This window comes from Thermochaetoides thermophila (assembly GCF_000221225.1).
Source record: "Thermochaetoides thermophila DSM 1495 unplaced genomic scaffold scf7180000011820, whole genome shotgun sequence".
NCBI lineage: Eukaryota > Fungi > Ascomycota > Sordariomycetes > Sordariales > Chaetomiaceae > Thermochaetoides > Thermochaetoides thermophila.
The window spans coordinates 1,138,943-1,160,314 of NW_006383036.1; the positions used below are offsets into that span (position 1 = coordinate 1,138,943).

Consider the following 21,372-nt stretch of genomic DNA (forward strand, 5'->3'; position numbering starts at 1 on the left):
GAGAGAGGATAGGATGGTCTTGAGTTGATGTTTCCTGCTTTCAATTAAGTATGTTTCTGATGGGAAGAACAAGCACAGCTCAAGCAAATGTGCCTTGGGTCCTACAGCTTTAGCTCTTGAGTAGCCATTAAAATCCTCAAATCATCACTTATTTGACTTTTCTTAACAGGAACAAGCAGAAAGAGGCCTCTCGGTTGAGTCGACCTAATGATAGAGGGTATAATTCAATAAGTTGCCAGATAGCTTTACACTCTCGACCTAAAACAACCCCATAACCCCAATGCTCCTGTCAAACTCCCCGATATATATCATGTACATCACGCCTTAGACTTCTTTCCCCTCGCTTTCCCCTTTCCCCTCCCTCTCGTCTTACGCGCCTCGCTCTCGGCCTGATATTCTCCATCCTCTTCCTCCCCATACTCTTCCACATCCCCCTCATCCCCCTCCTTCTCCTCCTCCTCCTCTTCCACAACCTCCCTAGCCTTCCTCTTCCTCCCCCTCTTACAAATATTCTCAGTCCTCGAAGTGTCAACCTGACCCTCTTGCTCAACGCCTTCCCCAATGTTACCACCAGCAACCCCCCTCCTCAACCTCTCCACTGCCCTCGCCATCCGCTTACTCCCTCCTTGCCTAACCCTAGGCGCAAACGCCTCCCCCATTACGCCCGCCCCAACCGTCCCCGTCACCCACCTCGTAATATTCATTTGTGTGCCCTCTACCTCGCGCCGATTCATATCCCTTACCACAGGCAACAGAACCTCATCCGTTTTCTCCTTCCCCCAGCCCACGGTGCCCATGAGAAAGCGTCGAAGGCCTTCTACGTCGGGAACACCCCATTGGAACGGCTCCGGGGAAGAGTCGACTTCCGGAGAGAGGTATGCGTCCCAGACGGCGGGGGAGGGCCATCCGGGAGGGAGGAACAGCTTCGTCGCGTGGGCACGACGGAACTTAGTCCTCCACGGAGACGACGCATCAGCAGAGGCGGGGCGTCCCCGCTGCTGCACGTCAGTCCACCACTCAGCAAACTGGATCAAGGCTTGTTTATCGCCGGGGGGGAAGTGAGACAGTATCTCGAGGGCAGTGACGGGCCCGACGCCGGGAAGACCTTCGGTGTAGTCCGATCCGAGCAGTAACGCTAGAGAGATGAGTTGTTCGCGCGAGAGGGAGAGCTCGGACTCGATTTCTGATGCGAGGTAGCACTCGACGTATTTATTCGAGTTAAAAACGTTCTTGTACACGCGCGTGCCGCCGAACAGGAATGTGTCGCTGTCATCGGTGACGATGCCGTCTACCAACCCGAGACGGACGAGCTCGGCGCATTGGGCCTCGGCTTCCATGGGCGCGGTGATGTACGGGATGCCGAAGAGTTGCAGCAGGGTCTGGCATTCGCTGATCATGACTTGGGTCACTTCGTCAGCGTCGCGGCGGTCACGCTTTTGTTGGCTGCGCAGGGAGCGCAGTTCCTGTTCGTAGTCTTGCTGATTTTCGCGGACGGATTTATTGTTGAGCTGGCTGGCGAAGCGGGCGTGTTCTTCGGCTTCTTCGGCCAGTTGCGCGAGCAGGGCTTCGTCCTCTGGGTCGCTGAAGTCGGAGAATTCTTCGGCGGCGGGAGCGTCGGGGTCGATGCTAGTAGACTCTTCGAGAGGGACGTCTTCTTCATGAGGGGCTAGGGTTGCCGCTGTCTCCCCTATGGGCTCACTTGGGACTGGAACAGACTCAGTGATCTCGACGGTCAGCTTACGGGCAGTGGGCAAGGACACATCCTCGAACACAGCGTCTTCGTCCTCATCTGCCTTTACCTCTGCCTCTGCCTCTGCCTCTACCGACTCGGCCTGGACCTTCTCTGGTGTGGCGCTCTTAGTTTTTAAAGCTTCTTCTTGAGCAGCCCTCTCGGCATTTTCTTTCAAGAGATCTGCCAGAGAAGGCAGGCTAGCCCCTGGCTCGGGTGACGGCGCCTTTTGCACAGGAGCAGGCTTCGGCGGCGCATTCAGAATCTCGACATCGCTGTCGCTGCTCGAGGAGCCGATCTCGATGACTTCGTCGTCCCGGCCCTGACCAAACCGGAACTCGGCTTCCATCTTCTCGGCTCGAGCATTCATCTCTGCTTCACGCTCCTGCTCTTTTCTGAGCGATTCGCGGATATCGGTCGTGTCGGTCAGCCATGGAGGCAGCGGAAGCGGCTTCATCTTGTCGTTAGATGCCGATTCCTCAGGTTCCTTGATAAAGCCGCCAGCTTCGTCCTCAGACTCAGCTTCCAGCTCGCCTGTCTCCGTAACGTGACCCGTTTCTGCCTCCTTCCGGGCGGAGGATGCCTTCGCGCTCAGCATGCCCCTCCAGTCAAGCTTCTCAAACGGCAGGGGGCCGTCGAAAGGGCTCTTGGTAGCCTTCGCAGACGCCTGCATAGGCTGGGGCTTTGGCTCGGACTTAGTCTGCTTCTTCCTCGCAGCCGCCAAAGCAGCCTGCAGATCGACCTCACTGTCGCTGCTCTCGCTCTGCCGCCGACGTGGAACAGCAGCAATGGCCCGGTTGTTGACAATGTGCGCCACCACGCGGCCGTCTGTGCTCGTGATGGGCTTCGCTGGCTCGACCGCCCTCTGCTTCCACTCAGGGGGCGGGCTTTCAGGCTCTTCTTCCTCGGCTTCAATCTCTTCAGCTCCCGCAGGCTCAGGCCCTGCCTTCACCCCATGCTGCTTCTCCAGCGACATAGCAATCGCCCGACGAAGCCCCTCGTCCTCGTCCTCGTCCTCATTCGCCCTATGTTGATCCTCCAGGGATAGCGCAACAGCCCGATTGAGGTCTTCATCTCCTTCGTCCTCAAACAAATCTTCACCATTCTCAACAAACAGTCCCCCCTCTTCCCTATCCACCCCCAGACTCTCCATCTTCGGCTTCGGCAACCTATTCAGTCCCTCAATCGGGACATCCTCAAACTCCTCATCCTCCAGCTCCTCATCCTCGCTCTCCTTCTCATACTTCACATCCAGCGCATCCACATCAATCGGTTTATGCCTCTGCCCAACGTCCTTCTCTCTGCTGACCACACCCAACGCCCAACCTCCTTCGGCGCCCTCATTCTTCACCAGGATGTACTCCCTATTCCGATCGCTCGCAATCCGGTTCGGCCCGATCGTCAGATCCGTCCCAGCCATGCCCATCTCATACATGAGCCGCTGTGTGAGACGGTTTCGCTCCTTCACGCGCTCGATCTGAAATCGTGAAAAGGCCATGCGGTCCGGAAACATCTGGTTCAGCTGCTCCTTGCTGAGGCCCATGCGCAGGCGGCTGCGGATGCGAGCCGCGTTCAGAATGTTGTACCGGTCTGCGGCCGGAAGGCTCTTGAAGAAGTCGCTGTCGAAGTCGATTTTGCTAAAATCGTACAGGTTGATATCCGCGCCGTTCTGGAACTGCCGGGCGTACTCCTCTAGCTCTTCAAGGCTCATTATTCGCGGATCGTTCGGCTTTGCCATTTCCTCGATGCTCATGTCCAGATCGGGCAGATGGTACGCATCCTCCTTGCGAAACTTGCGATTCCTCAGTCTTTCCTGTCTCGACATTCCCAGCTCATCCGCATACACGATGTCCTCCATGGCAGGTAACCTCTCTTGTTCTTCTTCAACCTCCCTTCTCGCAGCCTCGTTCCCCGCCTCGGCCAACCTCTTCCTCTTCTCCCTCTCCTCCTCCGCCAACCTAGCCATTTGTACAGCCAGTATTCTCCCCGCCGTGCGTGCCGCATCCTCCCTCCTGCCCTCTCTCCTCCGTCTCCTTGCCTGCAGCGTAGCCCTCTTCAGCGCCGGCGCCCCCCCGTCAAACACAAACACGGGCTTGACGCCATACCACAGGAGCTTGCAAATGCGCCGGAAGAAGCCGACGAGGTGGCTGTTGCGAAGGGCGTTGCCTTCTTTGTCGCGGACAGCTTTCAGGAACTGGTAAATCCAGATCGAGGCATCGATAGCGAGGCGCTTGCGGTTGAGGGTTGCCAAGTCGGTTGGGCGTGCGGAGGGGGAGAGGATTGTCCAGAGGGATTGGACGCCCATTGTTGTGGTTGGATAGCGGTGACACTCTTCAAGGAGATTCACAGAAGGGACGGTTAAGAGCCCCTGGAATATGGGAGTGTTGGTTTAGGGGAGACATCCCCATTTGCAATTTGGTTCGTCTATCGACAGTATATCGTTATGCGACCCGTCAGAATTAATCTGCGCCCTTTTTTCTGATGGACGCTTTTCCTTTGAAAGTGACACATTTCAACAGTGGCGATGATGAAAGTCGAGGTTGAAGTCGAGAGGAGCTGCTAACTCCAAACCCTTGTTCGGCTGCCTGAAAGTGTTATCAGTCCGCCTATCGATTGGTTGATGGGTCCACTGCTGACTAGAAACGGAAGAACTTCATTACATGCATTGTACCTACGAGGTTTTTTTTTTGGGGGGGGGGGGGGGTTCGGAAGGGCAAGTTTTTGTGGGGTGAGGTGCGGAGTGATTTCAATGGAGCATGAGCTCTTCCATGTGAGAACCCGAGCCCATGAGTTTTTACAATTGTAAGCAGGTTTGCTGATTGACACAGACTGTTTGACTATAAGCGAAAAAAGACTTCGAGAACCTACCCTAGTTGAACTAGATATTTACAACATCATCTCTCATTTGATAATTTGAACCATCGCCAGGTTTCATATCTCACGCTTCCCTCACCAGCTTCATCACTCTGATCCTTTACCTTCCCACAAGTAAGCAGGATAGAATATAGGTCGTATAACTCTTGGTTCGTTTCTTATTCATCATTACTAGTCTCGACCAAATGCTAACATCACCCCCAGAACCCTCTGCCTAGAGGTAATCTCATAACCATATCTCTACCCATCAAGATGAGCACGACAGCCACAACGCCACACTCCCCCGTCCCCACAGCACCACCATCCTCCCAACTCCCTCCCGTTTCCACAACCCAGAGCAGTAAAATCCCCAAAGAAGAAGCCCTCTCCTTCCTGCATTCCCTTCTCAACAAAAACCTCCGCGTGCATACGACCGATGGGCGCATGTTCTGGGGCGAGTTTAAGTGTGTTGATTATGTGAGTTTTCCTCCCTTATCTTCCCTCTTCCCCTCTTCCCCTCTTCTCATCTTCTTCCCTCACTTCCACACACACACACACACACACACACACACACACAAGCCATATATATTTTTGATAGCTTGAGTTAATAAACGGATGTTATATGAAAAAGGAAAGCAACCTAATCCTCCAACACACCTATGAATACCGTCCCCCGACACAAACCCAGCTCTCGAAAGCGGCCGCAGCAGCCGGGATAGCCGAGTCATTAGGAGAGAGCAATAACACTGACAACAAGCTCAAGTTTGACATGACCTCCCGCTACCTAGGCTTGGTAGTCGTGCCAGGGAGATTCATTGTCAAAATAGAGAAAGAAGAGTTTGCAAGCCAGTTGAGAGGACGCGAAAGGAGGGGGTTGGGAATGGGAGGGCTTGGGCAGATTGTTTAAAAAAAAAAGGGGGGGGGTTTGGGCGGAGACATGAATAAGCGGGAGGGGATGGAGAAGAGAGGATGATGGGATGAGGGTGGGGACAAATGACAAAAATATTGGGTTAAACTGGCAGAAAAGTGAAGGAATTTTAATAGAGTTGACTCAAGGTCAGGGTTCACGTTGAATTTTGTAGGAGACGGTTGTTACGTTTTCTAACCTCTCAATCTTCATCTTGAGCTACAAACCAAACCAGAGTAAGATACCACCTAAACTGACAGGACAGTAACCCTATGTACGCAAGGATACCTAGAACTCCTTCTTCATCTCATGGGCATGTTACTGTTGCATATGCTGCAGCGCATGTATACGTCCCAGTCTGCGTCAGTGTCAGTGTCAGTCACCACCATCCCCAGGACTAACACCCGCATTCTCACCCACAACGCCATTTCATCCCCTCACTTACCACCCCTTCAGCCCCTGACATGATCATCATCATCACATACACTTATCCACTCATCAGCCCGTCCTTCATCCCTCCGAGTCAAGTCGTCGAGCCAGTTAGGTAGTTATCCAACCAAGCCGAACAAGTCCAATTCCCACATTCATTTGACATCCCTCCCAACCAAAAAAAAAGTCATTACATATACGTATTACTCAAGAGTCGTATGTGCTGTTGACAAACCACTCAGTCAGTCAATCAACCAATCAGTTGGTGGGTGTTGTGTTTGTTTGTGTCTCTCTCTCTCTCTCTCTCTCTCTCTCTCTCTCTCTCTCTCTCTCTCTGTGTGTGTGTGTGTGTGTGTGTGTGTGTGTTTGCTCATCAAGAAAATTTCCAAAACTTCCAAAATCCAAAACTTAACCTTCAACCCTTGATCAATCACAAAAGAACGAACCTTCCCTCCTTCCCCCCCCCCCACCACAAAAAAAAAAAAAAAGAAATACCCCAAAAAATCAATCTACCCTCTTACCTACTCAAGCAACAACCCCCTCATGCACCTGCCCTCCCCTTCCCCTTCCAACCCCGACAGCATCCCCATTCCCCAAACTCCCCTCCGACACCGACATCGACACCGGCACCGAGTGAACTGAATGTACAGAGTGATGCCTTCCTCCCATCATGCTTACCCCAGTACCCACAGCCGTCGACGACCCCGTCGAAGTCGTGGAACTAGACACCGGCGGGTGTGGCATATCCAATGGCCCCTCATCAAGATCGTCTTCATCTTCTTCGTCCTCCTCATCCTCGTCGGAGACATACTGCGCATGAGCATGGACCTGATGGGGGTGATGGGGCTGGGCCCAATCGTTAAGCGGGGCATCTTGTCCAGAGAGGTCATGGCCTAGGGTATGGGGGTGACCTTGGAGAGTTGTGCCGGTGGGTTGAGGCTGCTGCTGAGCGAGTGCTGCCGCGGCCGCAGGCGAGGCCTGGGTTTGGTGAGGGGAGGGATGGATGGGGAGGGAAGTCTGTGTCTGTTGGGGAGTGAGTTGGGCGACGGGGATGCCGGGTTGGGGTTGGTAAGTGAGTTGTTGTTGCTGCTGTCCTTGTTGTTGGGCCTGGAGCTGTTGTTGTTGTTGTTGTTGTTGTTGTTGTTGCTGCTGCTGCTGCTGGTGGTGGACGAACTCGCCATTGCGGGCACGGATGGTATTTCTGCGACGCTGGGAGAGGGTTCGGGCGCGTGGGGAGAGCTTTGCGGTGACGGCCGCGTTTTGTGCGACCCAATTGGTCAGGGCCTCCTCGCAGTCTTGGATGATGGCCTTGCTGGCCTCGTAGCCGTCGTACGCGGGGCGGGTCTCACCGGGGGTCACCGGCGTGTCGTCGATCAGGTCGAGAAGGTGCTTGCCGTAGGCGGCGATGATGGCAACCTTTTCGCAGTGCTCGCGTAGGGCATCAAAGTGGTAGGCGTAGGCGGCCTTGATCTTTTCGCGCGTTATGTTGGAGAGCTGGGCTTCGGCGACGAGGGACTCGGCTTCGGCGCGGACGAGTTCTTGTTCGAGGACGACGATACGCGGCGAGTTGGGCTCCTTGTACTTAAGCTGGGCGATTTGGTCCATGATTTTTTGCTTGCCTGGGGTTCATTAGCGAGCGACGCAAGGAGGTTTGTGGGAGGGCGACGTACGATCCCGGCTCGGCTGCACGGACGCCTCGATGTTCCTTATGCTCTTCATGGTGACGCGGTACTGGTCGTAGCGGTCGACGTATTGGTCCTCAAGCTCGCCGATCTCGTACAGCAGCACGCCAATCTTGTCGGTGACATCCGAGACGTCCTCATCGCAGTGTTCACCCCAGAGGGAGAGTTGTTGCTACAGACTTAGTAAGAATTCGACGATACACATTAGTAGGAGAGGGAGGGGGGGGGGAAGGGAAGGAGTTACGTACGGCTACCTCCATGCGCTCCTTGGCGACCAATTCCAGGCTCCGCATGACGTTCTTCTCCATCTTGACGAGCTGCGACAGCTTCTTGGCCAGGTCGGGCCCAAAGGCGCCGGCGGTGTTGCGGCGCAGAGCATGTCCTAGACCGCCTGTCAACCATCACCATGAGCCACGGCCCCCGTCACGACTAGGAAAACACTATAGTCTAGATGGTTATAAAGGGTACGTACTCAGACCTCCCTTGCCAAAGAGGCGATGCGATTTTGTGCTGGACGGGGGAGGAGGGGGGTTCTGTTGGGGTCAGTCAGCGTCACGACCTCAGGGAACGGACAATGGCGCGAGCGACAGACCTGCAGCTGGGATGCAGTTGGCGCTCTTGTCGAGCGCATAGAATACGTGCGATGCATAGTTCCGAACCGGCGTTGGCGCGTCAACTTGGTAGATTTGTTTGGAAAGATATGACGATGAGTCGGAGATGGACGAGAGGATGGATGTTGGGAATATTAAATCAGCGTCTGGCTCTTGCGGTACTTGTACGTGAGGACAGGTCGATTTGGCGAAAAAGCTCAGGCAATCGGTAAAAAGAAAAAAAAACCGGGTTGATGGAAGGACGGGACGGTAATAGCAGCAAAAGACGTGTCGCCACAGAATTACTGGCCTGCTTGCGATACAAGAATTTTGGGGTTCATGAAACAAAGGGGTGCATGAATACAGTACAAGAATGAAAGCGGCGCGATGGGAGAGGCCTGTGGATAGATGGACGGTGGAGTGCGCGGCCCGGTATGCTTTGCTGATCTCTTTGGCTGGTTGAGTAAGTGGGTTAGTGCCAGAAAACATCCGACGGGGCGCTGGCAGCTGGCACTGCTTGAATAGGTTCTCGGCAGCAAAGGTCTGGGCCTGGCAGCTTGCAGCCGCAAATGACGTCGTGGGCCACGCCAACTGGTCTTGGTTGGTAGCTGCAGCAGCCTTCTGGCGGCTCTGGCGGTTTTGGCTACCTCTTGTGCTGAGCTGTCGACGATGACTGGCACTAGAACGGCGATTGAGATACACTTCAACTCAACGACTCGTCACTGTCGAAGATCGTCGTCACCAAAACATGGGACCCTTCCAGTGTTTTCCGGCGAGAACCTTGCGGTAATCCACAGGCAGGATTCACACCGCGAGAGATATGTAGTTAGCCGTAGCATTCAATTAACCAGATGCATCGGCATCGCAGGGATTGGCACCTAATGGCTGAGCAATGGCTCCACTGCCGATGAACCCTGCCGTTTCGCTGATTCGCTGATTCGACGGTGTGGGATTTTGCCAAGCCTAAGATTTCTGGGCCGGCGGGCCCGGGTACCGATGGGTTAGTGGGTTCGACCCAAGCTTGGGGACACTCAGCGCAAGCCAAGAAATCGCGTCTTGAGCTTCGCGTCAACCTCCAAAACTCGATGCTCAGGCCTGTATCGTCATCGCATCTTCTTTCTCACGATTTCTGAAAACATCCCCGCGGCGAGTCGCGTCCGTTCGATTTTGCTCCAGGAAATATTACAAACCATCAAAGCATCCGATCGCAGACCAATTCGATCCATGACCTCGGCGAACTCGAGGTTGTCGACGACGACGACGACGACGACTACTACCATGTGCATGTGCGACGCCGACGACAGTGCGGCCTGACCAAGCTCCAAGAGAGTTTTGCATAGTTTGTGGCGATCCAAGCACAGGTACCGTCGACCCATTGCATCGCTTTGACCACTGCGCTCCGTGTTCCGCGGCCTCTCTTCTACAGTTCGAGCGGTACGACCCCGCCGGACTGCCAGCATCCGAAGCTCAAAGACGGCGCGGGAGAGAGGTTAGGGGATCCGACTGCACCGCTGCTTCTAGAAGACTGCCTTCCCCAATGTCGCCCGCCCGCGGCGATGCCAACGCCAGCGTGGCTAGAGCGAGCGGAGGCTCCTCCAACGGCGCCGTGACCGCAGACGAGGTTGTGGTGCAGGTAGACGACTCGGACGAGAACAGGGAAAACCTGAGGGACAGGGACAGAGCCGATAAGCTGGAAAAGCTGGAAAAGGACGCACACGCCCGCTCCCAGACCCAGACCCAGGTCCAGGCCCCTCCTGTCACCGTCTCCAGCTTCAGGAGCGCAAACGGCGATGCCATCCGTGCGTACCGCTCCGAGACCGCCCTGACCATGAAACCACGTCCCCGAGGGTCGACCTCATCCACTCCTACTACCACGATCCCGCCTCTCAGACCCGGCAGGCCATCGAGCCCTGAGTCGCCCTCGCTGAAGCGACTCTCTCCTCGTTACTCGCCCACAATACTGGCATCCAGGACCTCTCGCTTCTCCAATCGCACCGGGATCCGAGACTCTCAGTCGCCTTCGCCCATTCTAGCCGACGAGATGGTCGGACGCGAGTCGCTCAGGAAGCGGCCGGCGACCAGCAACACGCCAGCCCCTAAAACCCCTACCCCGAAAAACACAGAATGGACCGTCGACAAGATCGCCAGCGCGCTGAGCGTCCTGGCCGAGGAAGTGCCCCAGAACCACTCCCGTCTGGTCAACTTCCTGCTGGAGGAGACCGAGAAGCGCGCGCCGCAGCCGAGACATCTCAGCAAGACCGACCCCTTTGCTCACATGAAGTCCAAGGCCATTGATGCAAACCGCCCGCGGCCCGAAGGCGTCCCCACCATGGATGTGAAGTTTAAGCAGCACAGCGGCGAGTACGGCAAGTCTAGAAATAGTGGACGCCGCTTCCAGTACCCCGTCGTGTGCATCAAGCCCGACAGGGAGCCGGTGCCGCCCTATCGCTTTCACCATGCTGAGATTCGCAAGAACATCCTGGCGCTCAACTCGCAGCTCAATTTTGTACCACATCTGCGCGACGTCGACCCGAACTCTGCCGAGGAGCAGAAGTATAGCGCTTGGCTAATGGACCTGGAGAACCTAGACAGCAAGTCAGGCTTCAAGATCCAGCCGCGCAGCCAGAAGATTGCGAAGCGCGCGCAGGCCGAGTATGCGGCCACGTTGGCGCCGTATCTGGAGCCATGGCTGCGCAAGCTCAACATCGAAGGCTGCACCAAGTCGAACCTGATCCGCTTCATGGCCAGCCAGCCCGAGAGCGACGACTCCATGACGCCTCAGCAGAAATCCAACCTCCTCGACACCTACAGCGACGACATGGGCTCGCCACAAGCCGTCCGTAACGCAAGCATGTTCACCGAGGCTTGGGACCGCGTGTTCAACGACCAGTCCAAACTGCGCCGCGTCGCCCTGCGCGACATCCTCATGCTCGACAAGAATGTCGAGCCCATCTTCGACAACAAGCGCGCAAAAGACGCCCCCGGCTCACAAAAACCGCCCGACGAGGCCCTCATGCAAAAGGTCATCGACGCCCTCGGCAGCTACACAACCCTCGGCTGCCTGATCTGCTTCAGCCACGACTGCGAGCACGGAGAGATCGAGCGCGACAACCAGAAGCGTTGCTTCTCGCTGGAAGAAATCGGCGGTCTGATGCCGTCTCTGCGCAGAAAATGGGCTGCGCAGATCGAGCAGAGGCAGAAGACCGAAGGCGGTAGCGCCAACGCTCCCCCGGCGCATCCCCCCTGCAGGAACGAATGCTACCGCATCCACGGCACCGGCGATCCAAACCAGCAGGTTCCCCCCTGGTCCGAAAACGAAGTCGGCACCCTCGAATGGATGTTCGCCACCATCGGCTACAGCCAGACCCTGCGCCCGGAATGCTTCGTCGGCGCGATCCTGGGCCGACCCTGCTGGGACGTGCATCGCAAGCTGCAAGAGCTGGATCTTCGCTTGCCCCCCGTCGAACCGCGCACCATCCCCAAGCAAAAATCCCTCCCCTGGTACGACCGCCGCAAGAAACAGCTCATGTCCGACTGGGCCGACGCAACCATCACCCATGAGCACGCCGTGCGCGAGCTCTTCGCGCCGTGCCACCACGACGGGCCCTGTACGGCCGCCAACGGGTGTCCCTGCGCCTCGGCGGGCACTCATCCCGTTTTGTGCGAGCGGTTCTGCCTCTGCACGGCAGAGGAGTGTCCTTTGAAGTTCACAGGCTGTGCGTGCCACTCGTCGGGCAAGACTTGCTTACAGCGGCAGCGGGAAGGCAGGCCGTGTATCTGTGTACAGCTGAATAGGGAGTGCGATCCGACGCTGTGTAAAGGGTGCGGGGCGAGAGAGAGGGCGGATCCGGAGAATGCGTATGACGAGGTGTTGCACAGCACGGGGTGTCAGAATGTGGCGCTGCAGAGGGGAGCTGCCAAAGCGGTGGTGCTGGGAAAGAGTCAGCTGGAGGCGTGCGGGTACGGGTTGTTTGCGGCGGAGGATATCGAGGAGGGGGAGTTTGTGATTGAGTATACGGGGGAGCTGATTAGTCACGACGAAGGGGTAAGGAGGGAGCATAGGAGGGGGGATGTGTTTGATGAGGAGAATAAGGTGTCGTATTTGTTTACGTTGCTGGAGCAGGAGGGGATCTGGGTGGATGCCGCGATCTACGGGAACTTAAGCCGGTATATCAATCATGCGACGGACGGGAATATCATGCCCAAGATTATGTACGTCAATCATGAGTGGCGGATTAAGTTTACCGCGATTAAGGATATCAAGGCCGGGGAGGAGCTGTTTTTTAATTATGGGGATAACTTTCCGAATTTGACCAAAAAGTTGGTCGAGAGGAATGAGCAGTCGGGAGCGGAGACGACGCCACAGCAGCCGAAGAGGGCGAATGGAGCGGCGACACAGAGAGCGACGGCGAGAAAGACCACGTCCAAGGCAAAGGGGGAGGGGATTGGTTTCGATGATGACGACCGGGATGGGAATGATTCGGACCCGGATGACCTGTGGATGGGCGACGTCCCCGTTGGAGATGACGACGATGGGCTGGATGACTGGGAAGAGAGGGCGGCGAAAAAAGAAAAAGAAACAACGCGGTGGGAGGAGGCCGGGGGCTGGGCGTAAAAAGAAGAACCCTCACCTTGCTGAGCAACAGCAACAGCAACAGCAACAACAACAACAACAACAACAACAACAACAACAACAACAACAACAACAACAACAACAACAACAACAACAACAACAACAACAACAACAACAAGCCCAGAAACCTCAACCGTCAACATCCCACCAACCCCAATCCCGCGCAGAGCGCTCCTCCACCGAAACCGGCAGCGAAGAAATCTCTCCGGACAAACAACTCCGTCGTGAGAACCACGACGCACAGCGTCAACTCTTACACCAATTCCAGCAACAAGAGCAACAACAACAACAACAACAACAACAACAACAACAACAACAGACCCTACCGAGAAAGGAGCCCAAGAAAGAAGAACTGGAAGAAGAGATTGATCTTGACGCACCCCGACGCAGTCGGCTCAAGCGCCGGCTGGAGGCCCTTAAGGGGGATTCTAGCAGCGGCGGGTCGGCGAATGAACAGCCGCCGGTTAAGAAGCCTTCTCGTAGAGGAGGGGCTCGGCCGGGGGCTGGGAGGAAGCCGAAGCATCGGCCGCCGGGGGCTAAGGGGAAGGATAGTAAAGGGAAGAAAGGGCCGAGTTCTTCGGCTGGGGCAACCACAGGGGCAGGGTCGGGAGAGTCATCTGGGGTGAACGAGACGGGTGAGGAGGAGGTTGCTGTTAATGGGAAGAGTGACAGCAAAGATGAGGCAAAGGAGGAGGAGACGGATAAGGAGAAAGAGGAGGATGAGAAAGTGAACGAAAAGGACAGGGAGAAAGGGAGGGACTCTCTTTCCTCGCCGACCGAGGAGCCTATCGCATTCTTACCAGTTACAAAATCTGCCCCGTCACCAGCTAAGAAGCAAGCTAGCTCACCAACTAAGATATCCGACTCGAATAGAACTACATCCAAAAACACCTCTTCCAACAACAACAACAACACCAACAACAACAACAACAACAACAACAACGAATTCCCCTCCCCTGTCATCAGCCCCCGCAAAACCCGCTCTTCCGATCACCTTACTAACTCCCAACCAGCAGCACTAAGTCCATCAGCAACCACCCGCAAACGCAAAGCCTCTGACCTCACCTCCGACACCCATCTCTCCGCTGCTGGGAAAGGGTCAGACCCGTCAACAATGACAACAACAACAACAACAACAACAACAACAACATCATCATCATCATCATCATCATCATCATCATCATCATCATCATCATCATCAAAGGCCCAACCCATTTTGGAGGAAAAGGGTGACGATGACGATGAGAACAATGAACCTATCACCTCACCCTTGAAGCGACAAAAAACATCATCATCATTATCATCATCACATTCAATGTCGGTTTTTTCAGAGGCCAAAGAGGGGGTGAACGGGGCGGTTCCAGGGAGTGGGAGGAATTTAAGGAGTAGTGGGGTTAAGGTTGACTCTTCAGGGTTGAATTCAACCTCATTATCACAAGAGAGGGGCGAGAAGCATGAGAAGCACGAGAAAGAGAAACCGAAAGAGAAGAAGGGGGAGAAGGAGAGAGAGAGGGAAAGGGACAGGTCGGAGGAGGCTGATGAAGAGTTGCTGCCCATGGACCGGTCCATGAGGAAGAGGCAGAAACCGGCGCGGTATCGAGACGAGGGGGAGTAGATTTTCTAGTAGGCTTCGTCGCTGTGCTGGATGGATGCTCTATCTCAATGGGTGGCCGGCTAACCGATTGGAGAGTTGGAAGGGTAGAGACTACCTAGATGGAAAGAAAAGGTGTCAGTGACATACATAGCATATCTCGCTGAAGAGAGTACTCGCTTATGTTTGAGCTTACCTGGCCTAACCGAACCAGACGTAGCTTAAACAGAAAGATTTTTTTTTCAAACAAACAAACAAAAAAAAAGAGATAACATAGAGTGATCCCAAAACCCTCGTTCATCTGTGTTTGAATTTTGTTCGTAACGTCTATCCCTTCTATACAAATATATATTAAATGTCTCCTCAAAACTTTTTCTAGGTGTTTTTAGTGTCGGGACTCTATGTCCTATTCGTCTTTCTTATCTCACTCCCTTCTCACCTTCTGCCATTAACCACGTCAAATACTCCTAAATGCTCAATCCCTCACCAAATCCCAAACTTCAATCCCCACTCCAGCAATCATGACCCTTCCCTTGTCAACGACTTCCACCGCGCCCGCATCTGCAATCCCGCTGTACTTATTCTCCAGTAACTGTACGTTCAACTTCAACTTTTGGTGGTCCTCTTCTTGAAGTGAAGACTCGGCCCGCCAGAGTTTAATCCTCTGGTCATTGCTCACCGTCACAACCTCGAGGGCTTCAACTGCATCTTCCTGAGAATGACTGGTGATGCACACCCCCGTGATACCAGCTGCATGTGCAGAGGCAATCCGGTGCCTGGACAGGACAGCGTAGCTCCCCTCCGGGGTAAGCGTCAAATCACAAAAGATAAGCGCGTTATCATCCCCTCCCGTGACGACCTTCCACCTTGTACTACCCTCCTTAGCAGGCGATTCAGCCAGATCCAAGCTCTTGATACTGCTCTGGTGCAGCTTAACCGCCACCGCAAGTCGGAACACCCTCTGACGGGGCTGGAATTGACTCTGCTCCCCGTCTTGTGTCGTCACAGGCGAGGGCGCTGCTGTAGCCGTCCACACAGCAGCATTCCCGTCTGTGAATGCCGTCAGGACGTGGAGCGTCACCTGCTCATCCTGATTCTTCCCCTCAACCTTCTGGACCATCAGATGCCGGATCTGAGTTGGACACGCCCCCGTATACCTTGCCCTCGCTAACGGAGTGAACGTTCCCCCCGTCCCTCTGCCTTTCCCTGTCCCTCTCCCTCTGCCCTTAGGAGGGAGAGAAGCTTCCTCTCCACTGGCCTCCAAACTCGAGGTGTCGTCAGCAGCAGCAGCAGCAGCAGCAGCAGCAACCGGAGGAGGAGGAGGAGGAGGAGGAGGAGGCGTATAAACAAACGCCCTCACCGACGAATCCGACAGCACCATGGTAATCAACATCCGTCCCGACTTTCTCTCCCCTCCTTCCGGGCTAGATTCAAGATTGTACGGCCAGGCAGCGATATCAAAATCAACGATCCTAAGATCCCTGTCTGAGTTGGGTTCTGTCGGATCAGACCAAATTGCTTCCCGCACCACGGCGGTCGTGGAGTATTTTTGCGAGGAAATGGTGCTCACCCGCCAAACGAAGAGTTCCTCTGAACCGGCGGAGGTTAGAAGGTAGCGTTCTTTTGGCTCTGAGGCTTTCTCTGAAGATTGGGGTTGGGAAGGGGTCACGGAGGGGAAGGAGAACCATTTCGCGGCTTGGATACCCGCTGAGTGGCCTTGGACGATGGCGACGCATTCCATTTGCTCCTCTTCCTCCTCCTCCTCCTCCTCCTCCTCCTCCTCTTTATCTTTGCCCCCTTTCTTGTCAGGGTTGTCGGATGGTTGAGTCCGTGGTTTGAGACGCCACACCCTCAAACTGGTATCCTCTGCTCCTGTCACCACCATCACCTCTTCTTCGTCTTCCTCTCTCCCACCACCATACGTCGACGCCAAAGCTTTAATCTCCCTTCCTTGCCCCCCAGCACGGACAACCCATCTGCCTCCCACTCCCGGTCCTCCATTCCCTTTACCCGTCGTTCCCTCACCCTTATCAGACCCCCCACTCTGCGACCAAACACATAGCTTTCCTGCCCGGGGAAAAACCAACCTCACTTGCTCTGGCTTGTCCGCCCGCGCAAGCACGGCGAATGGGCGATGGGCACCGCCACACTCTACTGAGGCCAACAAGCTGTTTGAGCTGGAGGTGGAGAGGCATTGGAAGAGGGTTTTGTGGAAGCCTAGGAGGACGAGGTCACTTTTTTGCCTCCTCGTCTTCCCTTTCTCTTCAGAAGGGACGGTGGTAAAGAATGCCCCTTCCAATGTAGTCATGGGCGCGGCGGTTTCGTTCCGCAGCGTAAGCTTACCACTAACGTAGCTGTAGATCCTATACCGGCCGTCGCGGCAGGTGGTAAGGAAGATCGTTTCGCTGCTGGGGAGGGGGAGGATGGTTGTGACAGCGTCCTTGGTTCGGCAGTCTTTCCGGGATAGAACGGAAGTAAAGTGCCCTGTAGTAGGGTCCGGCGTGAGCATGGTGATTGAGCCAGTCCTCGAGCCGAGGATGAGGGTCTCGGGGGTGAGGAAGCACGCCGCTGTGACGATGTAGTGCTCCGGGAGGAGAATCTTTCGCTCGTCGACGATTGCTGTGTCAGCCGTGGGGTCATAGTGCAGCAGCACGGCGTGGTCAGAGGCTAGGATCGTGACAACCACGCTCCAGGGGCGCGGCTGGGCACCAGTTGACCGGCTGACTGGCGCAGGGTCGAGTAACACAATATCTGAGATCTTGTTCGGGAACTGCGCGATCTGACGAACTGCCAGCCCCTCGCGGTAGAGATATATCTTGCCAGAAGCACTCCCCAGCAGGGCGGTGTCCTTCGCAGCTTGAGGGGTCTTAATGATGTTGTATGACCGTAGATCAGCAACAATCTCCTCCGGCAGGGGAACCTCCTCCCAGGTAAGGGTGTCCCCCAGCTTGGCGAGCAGCAACCGGCCGATTGAAGTGGTCACCATGAGCCTCTTGTCCGAGAGGAAGGCATACCGATGAAAGGCGTGCTTCACATTTTTTGTGGTCGATGGCTCCGCGGGTTGGGTGCCAGATGGCAAGCTCTGGAAGACCTCATCCAACGTGAGACTCAAGTCCAGATCTTCGAACGGCTTTTGTCGTTGTTGCTCTTCCTCCTCCTCCTCCTCCTCCTCCTCATCAACATCAACATCAACATCATCATCATCATCATCATCATCATCATCATCATCATCATCATCATCATCATCATCATCATCATCATCATCATCATCATCATGCTTCTCCTCCTCGTACTCCCTCAACCGACCCGTAACCACGATCCTCCCATCCGCCCCTCCCGTCGCAATCAGGGGCTCCTCATACATCGGTGCATGCACTGTCACAGACCAGATATTCTTTCCCGTATGCGCCGTCTCGCCCCCACAATTCTTTAATGTCCCCTGTAGCGGGCCCTCCGTGGAAGAATCTAGGCTCAACTCCCACCTCTGCCGCGAGGCATCCTCTCCAAACGAATATACCTCCACAGGCCAGGTATCCGTCCTCCCGAACTTAACGTGCCATATCCTTGAGACATGGCCCATGGCGACAGCAACACAACGCGATTTATCCTTGCTGACGTCGGCCTCGGACCGGTCGCCGCCAAAGCCTGTCTCTCTTGGGGTGATCAACACCTTTTGAGTATCATTCCCACCCGTAGACTGCCATCCATCCCGCTCAGTGACATCCCATATTCTCACCGTCCGATCATCGCTGCAGCTGGCAAGCAGCCTAATCTTCTCCCCTTTGGGAGTAACTATCGGCGGGGAGATCGCTACGCCAAAGATAGATCCCTCATGCCCCGTAAAGACATGCAACACCTCCGCACTGGTCTTAATCACCGGACTCTCACTATCCCAACAATACTTCCACAAAATAATCTCGCCAAACACGGTCCCCCCAGCAACCAGAACGACACCCTTCTGCAGAAAACACAAACTCGCCGAATAAAGGATCGGCCTCGAAGGCGATGTCAGCTGTGGACAAGCCCAGAATAAGTGCCTTGGCGGGTTGAGCAGGACAAAGTCATCGTATATCACGCCGACTTGAATAACCTCATTATGCGCCGTTACCAGCGCACCCTGTGCCCTCATTAAACCCATATCACTCTTATACGGCCACAAAATCCCATCATAGATCCAGTCCGGCGCCGTGTACACTTCCAACTCCCTCTCCAGCGGCCGGCCTTCCGTAAGAGCAAGTACGTCGCGTATGCTCAGCAGCGTGACGCAACGCCCTCCCCAGGCGAGGACATATCCGCCTGCGTAGATCGTCGTCTGTGTTGGGATCTTTTCCTTAATCTCCGGCAGGTATGGCGGCAGGACATATAGCCCGTGGATCGGCTGCCCCTCGAACAGGCGCGCTTCGCCCAGCAGCCGGGAGGTGCTAATGTCGTACACCCGGAGGAAACAGTCCTCGCCGGAGAGGAGGAGGACATTTTTGAAGGTGTGGTAGAGGTAGGTGACAGGAGACCGATTCGTTGGGGGAGGACGGTAGAAAGCGAGGGCAGTGACAGGGGTGATGTTGTGGGTGAGGGCAAGTTTAGTTCTTGGAGGTGGCGGCATGGTTGGGGCCTGGGATGTGTTAGTTGAGCTACCTTGTGTCTGGACAAACAGAAAAAGGGAGTGAAGTGAGGTGGGGGAGGGGTGAAAGGCTTAAATCACGGGTTGAGATTTGAGATGAGGGGCAGAATTATTATGGGTTAAAAAGAGTGGCAGAACAATTGTGATGAGATCGGATGGACACAAAACAACTGGCATTTTACCTCTTTTCCCGTTGTGGTGGAAGTTGGCATGTTATATAACTTTGGGTGTCGGATTTAACATTTATGTTAGGCAGTCTGTTGTCCTCGACTAATGCTGTGTAAACCATTTATTTATTGCCATGGGAGTCGAGGTGAAATCTTCATGTGGGACTAGGTGGAAGTGAGGATAAATTTCTTGGCTTCGTTTGCTCCCTGTATAACCCTAACCCTGGATCTAAGTAGCAATTGGAGCGAGGTTTTCAAGCACCACCAAGCAAAATGCCAACATCAGCTGGGGACTAGTTTTGAGAAAGACAAAATAACAGGCTTGGAACTTTCACGGAAGGAGAAGAGGAGATGAGAGAGAGCTGTCGATGCCATGGATGGGTGGTGATGAAGTTGAAGCCCTCACATATCACATATCGCAACAAGATCTTGGTGCCAACTCTGAAAAGTACCTGTCGTCGAATGCATCTAAGTAGGCACGCATCACTCCAGCTTGAGAGACCGAGTGGATCAAGGTTGATGATAGTCAAGATGATATATTCACTACTACTATCTCTCCCAATCCACACGACAAACTCCTCATCTCTCCGACACAACAAACATTAGAAAAAAAAAAAAAACAACGCAATGCCAATCAAATGAAGAACCATTCCGTTAATTCATTCCACCCATCAGCTCAAGTTAAGAGGCCATCAGAATCGAAGGTCAAAAAGCCTAGCGCGAGCTATCTCCCATCTGCCCTCACGCCATCTCCCACCAAGCCCTAACCGACCAGAACAAACCGAGCAAAAACGAAAGCCAGTGTTCGAAAAAGAGCAATCGATGTAGAATCCACCGCCCCCCTCCCCCCGCCGCCAGGAAAAAGAAAGAGAACAACGAATAAACAATAGGAACAAATATTAAGAAAGGTCAAGCAACGAAAACCAAGCCAAACCAAACGACCAAGACAAGGCTTCTAAAGCTAGGTAGGTCCATGAGTACCTAGGTAGAGTGGACTTGTTGCACGTAGAGGTCCATCTCTTGGGCAAGGTAGTGAAGCAATTCAGGTATAGGGTCTTTGCAACAACACATGAAACCGAATCTCTGTGAGCGGGAGTGGCAGGGTGGCAGCAGGGAAATTGAATAGACCAAGCTTCTACCTCCCCTGCTTCCCCCCCCTTCCGCTTCCACTGTCACCCCCCAATTTTGAAGTCCCCGTTAGGAGACACCCTGACTCTGAGATACGTAGGCTTGTACTTGGTTTTTCATGCGTCTTCCTTCCGCCTGTTGCTTCTCTTCCTCTTGTTGTTTTTTTTGTTACATCTTTCTTAACGCGCCATCCTTTCTTACTTGTTCTCCTCTTAACCATCTTCCCAATACCACCCCCCCCTTTGACCCGACTCAAGCCTCAACCTCAGTTCAAGGGCTAGACTTGTCGTATGTATTAAACCCATGCTCCCTCTATTTCCCATCCTGACAATTCAGAAAGAAACGAAGAAAAACCAAGTCATAAGAGCACACACACACACAGGCAGACACAGTTGTTTCATCATCAAAGGAGTGGAGTCCGGTTCTTATCGTTCATTCATAAGCATAGTCCATGGTCCACGCCCAGAGTTTGCTCTTAAGACAAAAGGGCGTGCCTGGATTCTGAATCAGCGAACCGGAAATCTGGTCCGGTATCGAGAAGGAACTTTGTTTTATCAAAGTCCTCTGACCGTGTTTGCTGAGTTGAGTTCAGATTATCTTGGTTTCGATGTCTCAGTCGTTGATCGTAGATGAGTGCGGCCAGGGAGTCTCGGCTTAAGGTAGATAAGGTCAATGCTCCTCGACTCGGCCATATGTGATCATGTCGCCATTCGGGTGCATTCACTCGGATAACACCGCTCGCTTTATTTTTTCCCGGGCGGTATTCGCGAATCGGCTACGTTTCGTCGAAAGCTTCCCATGCGAGAAGTCTAGATTGGTTCGATGAGCAAGAGCAACATGTGCTCATGCAGATTGCAATTGTGGAGGAGCATTGGAGGAGCATTAAAAAAAATCAAGCAACCGGTTACACACTTTGGGGATACACATTTGCAGGCTACAAAGAAACTGGTTAGTTACGCAATACGTAAAGACACAGGAGAGAGAGAGAGAGAGAGAGAGAGAGAGAGAGAGAGAGAGAGAGAGAGAGAGAGAGAGACGACGACGG

General features: G+C 54.3%; 4 protein-coding genes and 1 pseudogene across 5 annotated transcripts in view; 1 reads left to right on the forward strand and 4 right to left on the reverse strand.

Annotated features, from left to right (window-relative positions):
* Nucleotides 1–317: 317 nt before the first annotated feature.
* Nucleotides 318–4,034, reverse strand: CTHT_0053210 (putative DNA repair protein; the record flags this gene model as incomplete). Its single annotated transcript, XM_006695596.1, has 1 exon — nucleotides 318–4,034. One exon carries the CDS (start codon nucleotides 4,032–4,034, stop codon nucleotides 318–320), a length of 3,717 nt encoding a protein of 1,238 aa, XP_006695659.1.
* A 1,773-nt stretch (nucleotides 4,035–5,807) lies between these two features.
* On the reverse strand, nucleotides 5,808–9,476 carry CTHT_0053220 (annotated as a pseudogene; the record flags this gene model as incomplete). Its single annotated transcript has 8 exons — nucleotides 5,808–5,847; nucleotides 5,935–5,948; nucleotides 6,597–7,537; nucleotides 7,589–7,772; nucleotides 7,849–7,991; nucleotides 8,073–8,133; nucleotides 8,560–8,820; nucleotides 9,381–9,476. Coding segments are annotated over 8 exons (1,740 nt in total).
* A 251-nt stretch (nucleotides 9,477–9,727) lies between these two features.
* On the forward strand, nucleotides 9,728–14,438 carry CTHT_0053230 (uncharacterized protein; the record flags this gene model as incomplete). Its single annotated transcript, XM_006695597.1, has 2 exons — nucleotides 9,728–12,700; nucleotides 12,843–14,438. 2 exons carry the CDS (start codon nucleotides 9,728–9,730, stop codon nucleotides 14,436–14,438), a joined length of 4,569 nt encoding a protein of 1,522 aa, XP_006695660.1.
* Nucleotides 14,439–14,889: 451 nt separating this feature from the next.
* Nucleotides 14,890–19,014, reverse strand: CTHT_0053240 (WD repeat-containing protein; the record flags this gene model as incomplete). Its single annotated transcript, XM_006695598.1, has 1 exon — nucleotides 14,890–19,014. The coding sequence occupies one exon, from the start codon at nucleotides 19,012–19,014 to the stop codon at nucleotides 14,890–14,892; it is 4,125 nt and encodes a 1,374-aa protein (XP_006695661.1).
* A 2,217-nt stretch (nucleotides 19,015–21,231) lies between these two features.
* The window catches only part of CTHT_0053250 (serine/threonine protein phosphatase-like protein), a gene marked incomplete at both ends in the record, with an annotated part of 1,784 nt that continues 1,643 nt past the window's right edge, over nucleotides 21,232–21,372 (reverse strand). The window contains one exon of the mRNA XM_006695599.1: nucleotides 21,232–21,261. Coding sequence (XP_006695662.1) covers nucleotides 21,232–21,261 — 30 coding nt within the window. The remainder of the gene's footprint in view (nucleotides 21,262–21,372) is intronic.